Genomic DNA, 13,039 nt, shown 5'->3' with positions numbered 1-13,039 from the left:
GGTATAATTTGAACAAATTTGGTAGAGGACTATTAGATGTCTCTACATACCAAATTTGATAGCCCTAGGCCCAATGGTTATGGACGGGAGATTTTGAAAGTTTTCACAAAATAGGCCTTATTTAAGCAAATTTTCAATTTTGTGACCCCCAGGGCAGAGTCAAATTTGACCCCAGGGGCATAATTTGAACAAATTTGAAAGAGGTACACCCCAGGAACATTCCTAAGAAATTTCATCAGAATAGGACCAGTAGTTTAGGAGAAGATGTTTAAAGGAAAAGTTTATGCATGGATGCACGATGAACACAGGACCTTTGGGCAGTGGAGCTAAAAATCAAATTAAACATTTAGTTTTGATTTAAAATCAGTTTTTATATGCAAGTGTCTATTTCACTTATAAATTAAAACAGCATATTATTCATTATTGAAAAGATTATTCCAAGCTTGATGTCAACTTTGCATAGTGTAGTTAATTGAACATTGTTTTGAACTGTATGGGCAGCTATATTTTTTAATTAATGTATGTTGTATTATACAAAATGCATTATTTCTACCACAAGTAGACCATATAAGGCCTAATGCTACTAAATAGGCACTGGTATGAATTTGACACTGTTTTTGATGCTCATACAAAACTTTAATTATTACTACACTTTAGTATATTAAATATTTTCAAGTTTTTGTTCAACATTCTTTGCAAAAGAAAAGAGTGTCTTAATGCATTTGAAAATATACTTAAAACAAACTAAAATGCATTTTAACATACCTTTTCCCTGGTAAAGTGTATTTGGGATGATAAAAAATACACTTGAAGAGTATTAATGCTGGAAAAATGCAGAAAAAAATACATTTGTTTCTGTTAGAAGTGTGTCTTGTCTGCATTTTTAAGTGTATTAAATGCACATCAAATGCAGATAAATACAATGCCAATACTGTTACATGTATTGTAATGGACATAAAATGCACTTGTTCTTGTAATTAAATGCTTTAGTGAATTGAAATAACCTTTTATAATGTTTTAACAATTAATAATACCTTTTTATATAAATTTTCTTTTGAAATGTGACACTTAATTGATTTTTGCACCACTAGTAAGAGATATAATTTGTGCTCATAATGCTTTATCATTACACTACATAATATCATTTGTTGTATGAAAATTACCCGTAAAATTCATGTGAAAGCTCAAGAGATCAATAGCTATACCCTGCTCCTTTTTACATGACTTGATGGTATTTAGTCCCCAATTCTACATGGCTAAGGGAAAATTAATGTGCAGATTTGACAAATAAGTCTTAACAGGGATCCAATAGGCAGACTTTCATATTACTTGTATTTAATTTAAATCATGATCTGAATTGCTCTTTGGCAAATCTTTGTTGGTCACAGTATTCAACTGAATTTTGTTCACTTTGTAGTGATTATATTTTCTATATTTATCAGACAACATCTTTCTTCAAAAGTTAAACATGATTGCTTGGTTAATTTAGAAACAAGATCAATGCATCATAACATAAAATGAAAAAATGTGTAATAGTAAAAATGACAGCAAAAAAGCACTAGATTATCTGCCTTAAATCTGAGACCATATGTTGATGTATTGGAATTTCTCATAAATAATGTGCTCCATAGTTGTATAATTGTATAGTCGTATGCATGAGTGGTGTCAATGTCACAATACCAATTAAAGCCTATAATTTACTAAAACAATTTGAAGTTTGATGTGAGTTTTTTTCAAGATCTGTTATATATAATTATATATACATGTATATATATATATTGTTGAAAAGTTAACATGCAATAAGTTTACTGTAATTAAGTGACAAATAGTTTTACTGATTTGGTTGGATGCATATATGCAGATATATCATGGTTTGTGCAGAGGACAGTAGCAAAAACAAGAGCTGTCTCCGTAGGATGACATACGCCCCCGATAAACGCTTTAATAGAAGTTATGAGCATTTTTCAAAACCTTAAAGCCGACCCTAAGTTCAAGGTCAAAGGGGTCAAAATTTGTGTGTGTATGGGAAGGCCTTGTCCATATACACATCCAAACATGAATGTTACATCTGAAGCGACATAGAAGTTATGAGCATTTTTTCGAAACCTAAATGCAAAGTGTGACGGATAGACAGACGGACAGTGCGATCACTATATGCCCTCCTTTGGGGGCATAAAAATGTTTCACATTGTTTTGGTAAATTAGTAATGTAGTTAAAAGAACAGAATCATCAATTATAAAGTTATTGATTATAAAGTGTTGCTGGCATATTTGATGCATTCATCTAGCTATAAGAAGGTCCCTGTTTTATCCCCACTGGCACGAGTGAGGGTTCTCAAAATCTTTAAACAATATGAATAACTACATATAGGGTCGAGAGCCTTGTTGATATGGGGGCTAAACACCTGAAATCAAAGCGACCCAGGTTAAAGGCCGAGGCCAAATAAATAAACCAGAGGCCGCATGAGCCTGCTATACTCTGAACAAGTATTGTTTCTTCTCAGAAAACTGGCTTAAGTGTCTTACTAAGCTTTAGACTTTGAGTTTCAGTGCAATCAATCTAAAATAAATTGGTCAAATTACATAGATCTAATAATTTGTAAAAAATAAACATTCTGCACAAATTCAATTATTTACTTTACCTGTGTGCATGAATCATTTCAGTCTTGATGGTTAGTGAACTATGTCAAAAGCACCATATCTATGAAACACTTGTATTTTGAATAGTGCAATGTTCCACAGAAATGATGCTGATGATAATTCTACACGATGATGAATTATTAGATATATTTCTAAATTCCATTTCCACCAACAATTCGGTTATTCCACTACCAGTTCACATGCTTCATACACAGTTGAAAATAACACTATTTCACTCAACAACCGTGACACATGTACTCAATTTTTCAACTTTTCGCAATTAAACTTGTCTTCTACTGTTATTGTTGTTGTTGTACTTTTGAAAGTAGTTCGAAAGATGGCGACCATTAACCCAGAGATTGATTTATGAAATAAATCGTCTGCTGATCCAGAGTGGTTCGGAGGTTGCAATTTCATATTGAGGTTACAATACACTAAATACTTTTGGTGTTCAATGCTATACCCTCTAAAAATAAAATCTTCATTTATTTGAAGACACAATTCTCTGTACGGGCACTTGCCATGACTTTATTTTTGAATATTTCTGTGTTCATGTGGTAGGGAAAACATTGTTGTATACTACAAATTCCCTGTTTTGCTTTTAGGTTGGAGACTACATAAGACTTTGATAGTTGGCGGGAAACCATCATCAACTGGAGAGATGCCGGTAAAAAGATGGCCATAAAACAGTGACCGCTGATTCGCATTGAGTTCTTTCTTACATATTGGATGACCTATGTTTTTTTATTGTTTAAATCATTGCGGCTTGGAATGCTCTTTAAGAAAAGGTATGGTTATGGGGGTGTCTACGCGCAAAAGTCTGACTTTATTTTTTGTTAAAGTTATTGCTTTTACATTGAATTTGTGCAGGAAATCTTTTGGTATGTTGTGACCTTGACCGAATGAACAGCATATGATTGAAAGATAAAATAGGTTACATTACACTATAAAAACTAATTATTGCTCATTTTCAACACCCTATTCATGCGCATACTGTTTACCTATGCCACATTTTGCTGTTAAAACGTCGAATGTATACTGAACGATCTATCAAGAAACGCGTATTTGTAAATCTTTGGTATACTCATGGCCTCACATTGGGATCTAAATTTTCAAAAGGATAAAATTGTGCAGACAGTCTGTGGCTTGAACTTGCGTTTGACCTTTCGTAAACAGAATACGCGCTCGTTCCGATGACTGATGCACACTTAAGATACTGGATGCAACACTTCATATAACAGTATCTGGCGGAAATAGAGATGCAAGTTAGAATTGTTTACGTTTCTTATATTATAAGATAGAAGCAGCGAGCATATTATGAGCACGGTAAATCGCGAAATGACGATGTGTTTATACCAAACATTAATCTTCCGTTCACTTCGAAAAACAAGATAGAGATGATGGATGATTTATGCAACTCTATTTAGGAAATTAAACAGTCGGAGGGTCATGAAGCCATTTTGGTCAAACTTCAACCAGAGCAAACTTCTCATTAGTAGAATCTATTGTTCACCTCCCTCAAACAACAGTCAGATGTTGAATATGAAGAACGGCTTTATACGCCTTAGTGGGCACAACGACAATATATTTGTAATCAGCGACTTGAACATGACTATTGAATACGCACAGTTCAATAAAATCAGCATATTGATTTAATCATACAACGCCACACAACTAATTATTTATCTAACCTATTTAACTTGACACTCAATAACGTTTAGATATTAATTTTGTTAAAGTAATATAAATACTCAAATTAAACAAATATTTCGTATACTATTTTATTAACCCATAAAAATCAGCGTTTCTTATAACACTAACCAAAATTTCAACGCTAGATGTGGTATAGTAACATAGATTAAACGAGATACAAAATATTTGTTTTTTGTTTTTTTGTTGCAGAATGTATTCAATTTTAAATTCCTGCAACGATATCTATGAATACGACACACGAATACTAACATGGCACATGCACATGTGTTGAATATATTGTCCCACAAACATGAAAAAATAACATTTTTTTTTATCTCGTTTAATGTTACCTGACCACATCTTACGTTGAAATTTTGGCTATTGTTATCGGCAACAGTGACCTTTATTTTTCTTCAAACTCGCCACACCAGTGCATTATTTTTATACGCGACGAATCTGGCTTTACAAAGATGGCGACGTAAACAAGTGACATTGGTACACACAAATTGTCCAACATGATTGTATCTGCTGCCTCAATAAGCATTCCTTACACATATGTTACTTTGAGATTAATTGATGTACACTGCATGAACATCACAGTATGAATCGGAAGCGCAAATGATTGCACTTAATCGCAAAGTCAAATGATTAAATTTCGATGTGCGCAAAACGAAACTACTTCAATGTCCTAAGCAAACGCCGATCACAACAGAAATATTATATATCAAATTCACACATACAACATCACTGCCAAGAAATAGTTCCAACTGGCAAAATGTCTGTTCTTCATCAGATAAGTGACACATTTTATATTAACAACTTTTGATAAGGGAATATAGGAAACGAAACATACTGACCGCTTTCTTCTGTTAATAATCAACTGAAGAACTTGTCAACCATTCTCACCCTTCACTTTCTTAGTGTACTGGAGCCATTATATACACAGTATTTATTAAGAATAAGATAATAAGATGCAATATATGTCCAAGAACGCTCGAATGCCAGTGGTCCGGGTTCAATAGGACAAGTCTCTTAAACGATGGGTCAAATGGGTGACCACCCAATTACATTTGGTTTTCAACAAGCTTTTAACTACTCCCACTTTCATTCATTTTGGAAACTTGCTCGTGTCACTACTTTAAAAAAAAGCAGATCATCCCAAATTTAGATCATAATATATTAAATGTTTTCCCTATATAATTCAATATAAAAGCGACAACTTTAAGCGAACATAAATGCAACATTTTGCTCAGACCCCATAACTAAACAGTTTCTTAAAGGCCATTCGAAGCGGAATCGATTTATGCAATTAAAAAAATATGTCACGTACGAACCAAAAAAGAACTTGACAGGATTATTTTTTTTGCTTCCGTCTCTTACTTTATCCTATTTCAGTGATTGCGAAGTGAACGCATATTAATGCCCTATCACTATCTCCAAATGTTAAAACCAGAACCATAGTTTTATACGATATTGTTTTAAAGAGTACAGCTCTACATGGCACGATTATTTCGTATACTGTAACAGATACAAGCAATTTCTCTTCTGAGTTGCATATGAAAACTTCTACAAGATAAGTGTTGATGCAAAGCATCAAAGGGCGTCGGGAATTTCAGTGTGAAAGGCACTCAGTGAAGTTACATGGAACGATTTTTTTTTACTGTAAATATTAATATATTGGCCGATTATTTTAAACACAATAGAAAAAGATACTGGTATAACCATTATCTATGATTTTGTGTTATAACTCCCAAATAACCATTATCTATGATGTTGTGTTATAACCCCCAAATAACCATTATCTATGATTTTGTGTTTTAACCTCCAAATATTTCATAGTTCATTTTATTTACATTGATTTCCTTTTTTTACTGGCATGCGTGTGCAGGTTTTACCAAAGAGTCAATACCACCGGCAAGATACGGGTGAGGCCTGCGGCCTTCTATATGTGGTTCTTAAAAGAAACCCTGTAGGAGGACTTGATAGTTATGAGACTGGGGTGCTGTGATGGTGCTCCTTATTAATAAGCGGCTGCTTCCTTAATCAAGACTCATTGTTACAATTTATAATACGAGTCGCGCTTCACGCTCTATAGAGCCTTAGTTTGTAACTAGGTGGTTGCTAGGATAGTGGAACAAAGAAGTTTTGTTTTTATACAAAACCAGAAAGTTTCACCGGTTCGCGTATTTGCCCAGTCCCTGTGATATTTTATTTTTGCCCAGTTCATGTGATCAATTATTAATTAAAACAATTAGCTTTGCATTATTGGCAATAAATGTTGAAGTAAATGTAATATGCACAAATGCAGAACTAATTTACACTAATTTACACAAAAAATCACCACTATGCAAGATATTCTGACAACAAAAATATATTCATTGATCCGTAAAATAACTTCTCCTCCCATAAGCGATAAACAAACGTATTACATACTAGTCGCAGCACTTCAGTGCAACGCCAATAAATAGGATTACTTATTTGTATGACGAGATCGCTAAGGTAGTTAATGATTGTACGGAGGTCTAAGCCGTTTTGCGTGTTAAATATAACTATTTCGACATCCTATCGTATCAATGTCTTGTATCTAAATTGTCTTTACTTGATAGTAGTTGCTCTCGTCTGGACTGTTGTTCCTCCCACATCTCTTACAAGAAACATTGCGTTGCCTCTGCGAATACATGCTCTTCCTGGTTTTATCACTTCGGATGTCCCTCAAGGAGCTATGGCTCTTTTCGATATTTTGACTACCGAAGTATGGAACAGTGATCTGTCTAGAATCAATTCCTTGACAAATATCTTTTTACTTTTATTGATGTTCCGGTTAAGCAAGTAAGATCCCATAAGTATCTTAAAATAACCCTTTCATATGATTAAACATGTGGAACTCCTATTTCCATTATGGCTTACACGGCTTGAAAAAGGATCCTCCGTTCTTTTATCTGTTTTTATATCGCCCAAGTTAAGTGCGCATATATCTCTCATTTACCAAATAATTTGATGCTTAACAAAACGAGACTGCAATGACTGTACAGGGACTACACAAATGTGTAGCCTATACCGTCTTATGGCGGTTATAACAGAGAATCTATAATCAATTGACGAAAATATTTTTTTAAGATGAAAAATGATCTCATTCTAAATACATTTTAAATCTTACACCTGCTGATTCTTATCGCAGCTATTCGCTCCGTAGCAATAATTGCAATAAAGGCAGTCTTCACAAAAACTCAGCTGCACGGATACGCATTTCTTTCCTCAACAATTAGAGTCTGAAATATCTTTCAAAGCCCACAAAAATCAATTGCTCACAAACAGACAATGGTCGCATATGCATTGCAACATTGACAATCTGAAATCGGTGACCTACTACAGTCGCCTTCGTCTAGATTATTTCACACTGAACGATGAATTAAATATAAAAACAAAAACAAAATACATACCTCGAAAATTTGGTGCAGAAGGAACGATATTATCCAGTCCACAGTTTGGAGACGATCAACAATTACTCGAGGACAACACATACATTTATTTCAGCCAGTCCAAGTCTTCATCGCAGCAACAAAACGCTTTGACATGTGGACGATGTTTCGGATCGCTCCCCCTTTTTTAACTACACATTCAGGTGTGAAAATATGACACTATATAATTCGTATTTTATGTAAAGATTGTATATATTTTTGACACACGATCGTGATTATCCCTATCGGTTATAAAGACCAATTGTCATATAATGTTAATTTAAAAGTAACAAAATCGCACAAGAACGATATAACAAAATGGTTCTTTTCAATAACATCCATATCTGCCTGATTTATGTTGCCTTTTTATCTTAAGTAAGCTCCAGCATGTAACACAACTAACATAAGCCTCATTTATGCTTGTCTTTAAATGAATGAAATGTTACAAATCTTCGTTTCATGTGCACATTTATGTAATGTAATATATTTTGAACCTGCATATATGTTAACATATGTTTAAATTATTATTATTTTTTGCAATATATATATTTATCACATGCTATACCCTGTTTCCCATGTAATACAACCATTACATATTTTTTTTATATTACACATGTGTAATACAACCTTTTTAAGCGTTTTCATTGGCTTAGTTTTCGTTTATGGACCAATCGCATTTTGTTATTTTGCTGAAATGACGTTGCAACGTCAAATGACGTCACTAAATGTAAACAACGTTCGGGATTTATCATTATGTTTGCGTAAATATTTATTTAATTTGCTCATTTAAAAGCATGTGATAAAAAAGTCCAGGAAATTTGTTAGTAAGCTCGCCAAAGGCTCGCTTACTTACACAATTCCTGAACTCGTTTAATAAAATATGGTATGATATGACAACTCGTGCCAGATCCTATATTTATCACATGCTATTTCCCTGCTTCCCATGCAATACAACCATTACATATTTTTTTATATTACACATTTGTAATACAACTTTTTAAGCGTTTTCATTGGCTTAGTTTACGTTTATTGACCAATCGCATTTTGTTATTTTGCTGAAATGACGTCGCAACGTCAAATGACGTCACGAAATGTAAACAATATTTGGGATTTATCATTATGTTTGCATAAATATTTATTTAATTTGCTCATTTAAAAGCATGTGATCAAACAGATCTGACACTCTTTGTCATATCATACCATATTTTATTAAACTCGTCCAGGAAATTCGTTAGTAAGCTCGCCAAAGGCTCGCTTTCTAACAAAATTTCTGAACTCGTATAATGAAATATGGTATGATATGACAACTCGTGACAGATCCTATATATATTCCATACTTGGTTTAAAAAGCTGCCCTCTTTAGGATATTTCCCATGACAAGCATATTAATAACAATCGCTCTCAAGAATATGAAAATAAATTAATTATCCACGTATATGCAACAGAAAATGTTTGCAACATAAGCTCTTGTTAAATCTGAATATATTTGAACCGATCGAACGTTTCATGTCCTATTTTTTTTAACTTTACAAACGTTTTTTTATTTGAATTGGAGGTTAACCTTCGATTATTGCTCATTTGCCGACTGCATAAATTATATTGCCCTTTTTATGCTAGTTTTCAGTTATATCTCCGTATCTTTTTCGTGGACCTTAAGTTTAACTGTTGGCCTTAAGATGCATTACAGTGACCGGCAAGCTAATCTACACAACATTCGATGGAAAATTAAAAAGTTCAACGAACGAATCTTTCTTGGACCATCAAGGACAAACTAATTTAATGATCGTTTGAAATACCCCAGTTTAACGCAGCGTGAAATTTATATGCATCATTTCATAAGTTCTTTTCAGCTAATAAACACATGCCTTATTGTCGTTCAAAAACAGCCATTCGCTCGTATTGCCTTTAGGAAAACGTGTGTTAGATCAATCCGTCGATAGCCTAAGTAATATTGAAATTATCGTCATCATCTTTTCAGAGTAAGAGGGAGAGAGGGAAAGAGTTAAGGAGCGGTATAAGGGCATACTTGTATTTGTGCATCGTGGATTATAAAGCAGATACAACATCGTATGATACTTAAAATACTAATGAATCAGATAGTAATCTTTGGAGAGGTTTTGGTTTTTAAATAGTACACAATATCACCGGCAGGCTGAGGATATTACACTGGAGTAAAGTTGAGGTCATGCGAAAGAAATTATTTTTTCCTAAACTTTTGTTTTCATTACTTTGATATTGTGAACAAATGGACAAATATAGTTTGATAAAACACATCTGTTTGCGGCTGCATGGAGAAGTGTTGAGGAAGTAGGTATTTGAGAAACATTCGCGGTCGGAAAGAACCTGAAGTAGAAACTGAACTAAGGACTTGCTTCTTTATTGCTTTAAACATGACCGTTGTTCTTCTGCTGTGCATCATCACGTCGCAATTGACCGTAGTGCTGTCCAGTGCAGGTCTGTACAGTTTAAATTTTCACTACAATGAAGTCATAAATACATAATTTACACCTTTTGTTTGAACTTAATATATATACTCTGAACGTTTTCTCTTTTTGTATCACTTTTATAATGCATATACATTTTACTGAATCTAAATACTAAAGCAGGAGTCAGCTTTTACGCACTTATACATAAATTTTTAGTTTTTTATTTGCCACTCATAAGCAAAAATGTCACAAACGATTTATATTCCTAATTCTGAAGCTCGTTCTGAGAATACTTATATTTGATAATAATGAATTCATTGATATACAATATACCTTAAAAGTTGGTTTATATACATTATACCATATTTGCTTATTTGACCATCCCTCGCATTGTTTTAGATCAATAAATAATGTATTTAGAAGTGGTTTAAGTAAAACTCCAAAATTAAGCACGTAGAAAATGTAAAACATGTAAGGGTCTTTGTTTGTTCTATGTCGTAAGTCTCATAATATTTTGGTAAATACCAACCAGGCCTTAAGTAGCATTGTTTGCGTTATAATTATTGTGAGCATAGCATATGATAAGATATTGTTTTTTCATAAGGGGACATATATAAAGTGAACATTTCATACTACGTTGTCCCCTGACTGCCGAGATGTTTCGGAAAGCTTTTTTTTCAATATTCAAGGCCTCTGCGTCATTCCGACAACATGAAGGGCACTTTATATATTTGAATAAGAGTTATGGGGTTACTTATTTAAATACAGCATCAAAACAATTTCAATTTTAAGACATCTTTTTAAATATTTTTTTTTAACTCAGCGTATTGATTTGATGCCAAAACCATTTAAAACAAAACCAAGAAAAATATGCAATTCGTTAGTTTCCGTGTTGTTTACAGTATAACTGTATTTTGATTGCGTCAATATTTTAGAAAGTAAATACAATAACTCTTAACTAGTGTATTGTTTGTTAAAATCAAAATTAAAACAATCACTTTACACATGCATTATTTTAACAGACACAACAAAATTAGTCAATTAAGGATATATATGATATCCAAACATCACGAAAATTAACTCTTGACGTCAATTTTGGCAAATTTGTAAATACTGACATACACGATAATCAAGTTGCCCTGAGGTTTTTGTGATTGATGCCGTTTGAATTTAATGCGCTGTTTCAACAATAGTATTATCCTAATAGTCCTTTTTGTAAAATGTGATAACTGAAATATAAAGTATGTAGTGTGATATTGAAAGTGTTAATTGTTCAAATTTAATATAATACTTTACAACTGGTGAGGTATTTACAAATTTTTGCTATCATGTTTTGCATTAATTCGCATTTGCAGTTAAGCGTTTTTATTAGCACTTTTTAAAAGTTTTATCAGGTTAACTTTACCTCCAGATCAGCATCAACGTAAGCCTAAACACATGTTCTACGTGTCAAATCGAATTTTCTAAACTAACAATGTGTCATTTATGTAAAAGAAACATTTTCGTTCAAGGAATTTGTAATTGTGTGCGCTGACCGCCATAATGATAAAACATTATTAAGGATAGAACATCGTTTTGAAATATATTGACGAATAAGATGTAAATTTTATATATGGTAATACTTATTTCATTATTATTTATTTTCCTCTCTCGATGTATAATCTTTTACAACTTTATAACTGTTAAAGCCCATTGCAATCAGTTAGAACAATCTACTTTTTAAACAAATTATTTATTGCTTTGCCGATTGATGGCTCAGATCTAATGCCCTAGTTTTTGCGAAGTTTTCCCATTAAAGTATGTTTTGATGATTGCATCATAACGGAATGGTTGGTGTACGCATCTGCAAGGTAGCTTAAACACGCTTAATGGACAGATACAAGTACGTTAGAATAATACACCAATCAATCATAAATACCACTTTCATTTTTACTTTCAAACGTTTCAACAAATTTGCTTAAAATAAAAAATGAGGTCATATAATATACAAAGTTAGCCTTTTAAGGTCCAATTTCGTGGATTTCAGTTAATTGTAAAGCTGCAAACTAATATATGTTAATCCGCCTAATATTTGATTTTTTAATTTCCTTTTAATTCCATCAATGATAAAAGACGAAGAAAAAAAACACTTGCGAAAATTAAAAATTATGATGTAATGTTCAAAATAAAGAAAACAGAGAGCGTTTCAACGGGAAGAAAATATTTATAAATATTGCTCACCTGTTTCGAAGGGGAAAAATCGATAAGCCGAATAGAACATGATTGTATGCATGACACATTTGTTCGGCGAAGGATAATGTAAGTTGATAAAAATAAGATTCACAAACGAATAAATTTATTTTTAAATACATTGCTTATGTTAAACATATGTTATCAAAGAGTCGATTGGTCCTCGGGCAATGAAGTTTGCATCTGCGTTTAAGCAATCGGATGGATTGAACGATTCGCACACACACAGACAAATTACATTTGTCATCGCGCATGCGCCGACTGACAAATATACGTTTGCGTGTAATTTAAATATGGAACGGCTCATGCAAAATCAATTTAGCTAAAAACTGACATATAGAAAATGTAAAACTGACAAAAACATGGACATTGTTACTCACACATTGTCCAAAATGATTTCATCTGATGCCTCGCCAAGCATTCCTTACAAATATGCTACTATATATGAGGTCCATCGATGTACACAGGATGAATAATGAACTTCACAATATGAATCGGAACCGGAAACGATTGCACTAAATCGCAAAGTCAAGTGATTAACTTTCGAAATGCGCAAAAATAAACTACTTCCATTGTCCTAAGCAAAAGCCGGTC

General features: G+C 33.0%; 1 protein-coding gene across 4 annotated transcripts in view; it reads left to right on the top strand.

The window, feature by feature from the left end:
• Positions 1–9,888: 9,888 nt before the first annotated feature.
• LOC127861400 (carbonic anhydrase 2-like) overlaps positions 9,889–13,039 on the top strand; it is a 29,150-nt gene continuing 25,999 nt past the window's right edge. For 2 of the 4 annotated variants that reach the window (XM_052399901.1, XM_052399883.1), the window contains exon 1: positions 9,889–10,244. Coding sequence is in view for 2 of the 4 variants with exons in the window: in XM_052399874.1 (XP_052255834.1) it covers positions 10,181–10,244 (64 nt within the window). In the remaining 2 variants the exon portion in view is untranslated. The remainder of the gene's footprint in view (positions 10,245–13,039) is intronic. The other 2 variants (XM_052399874.1, XM_052399864.1) reach the window with 2 other exon arrangements.

Source organism: Dreissena polymorpha, chromosome 1, assembly GCF_020536995.1.
Source record: "Dreissena polymorpha isolate Duluth1 chromosome 1, UMN_Dpol_1.0, whole genome shotgun sequence".
NCBI lineage: Eukaryota > Metazoa > Mollusca > Bivalvia > Myida > Dreissenidae > Dreissena > Dreissena polymorpha.
This window is presented reverse-complemented; position numbering and strand designations above follow the sequence as displayed.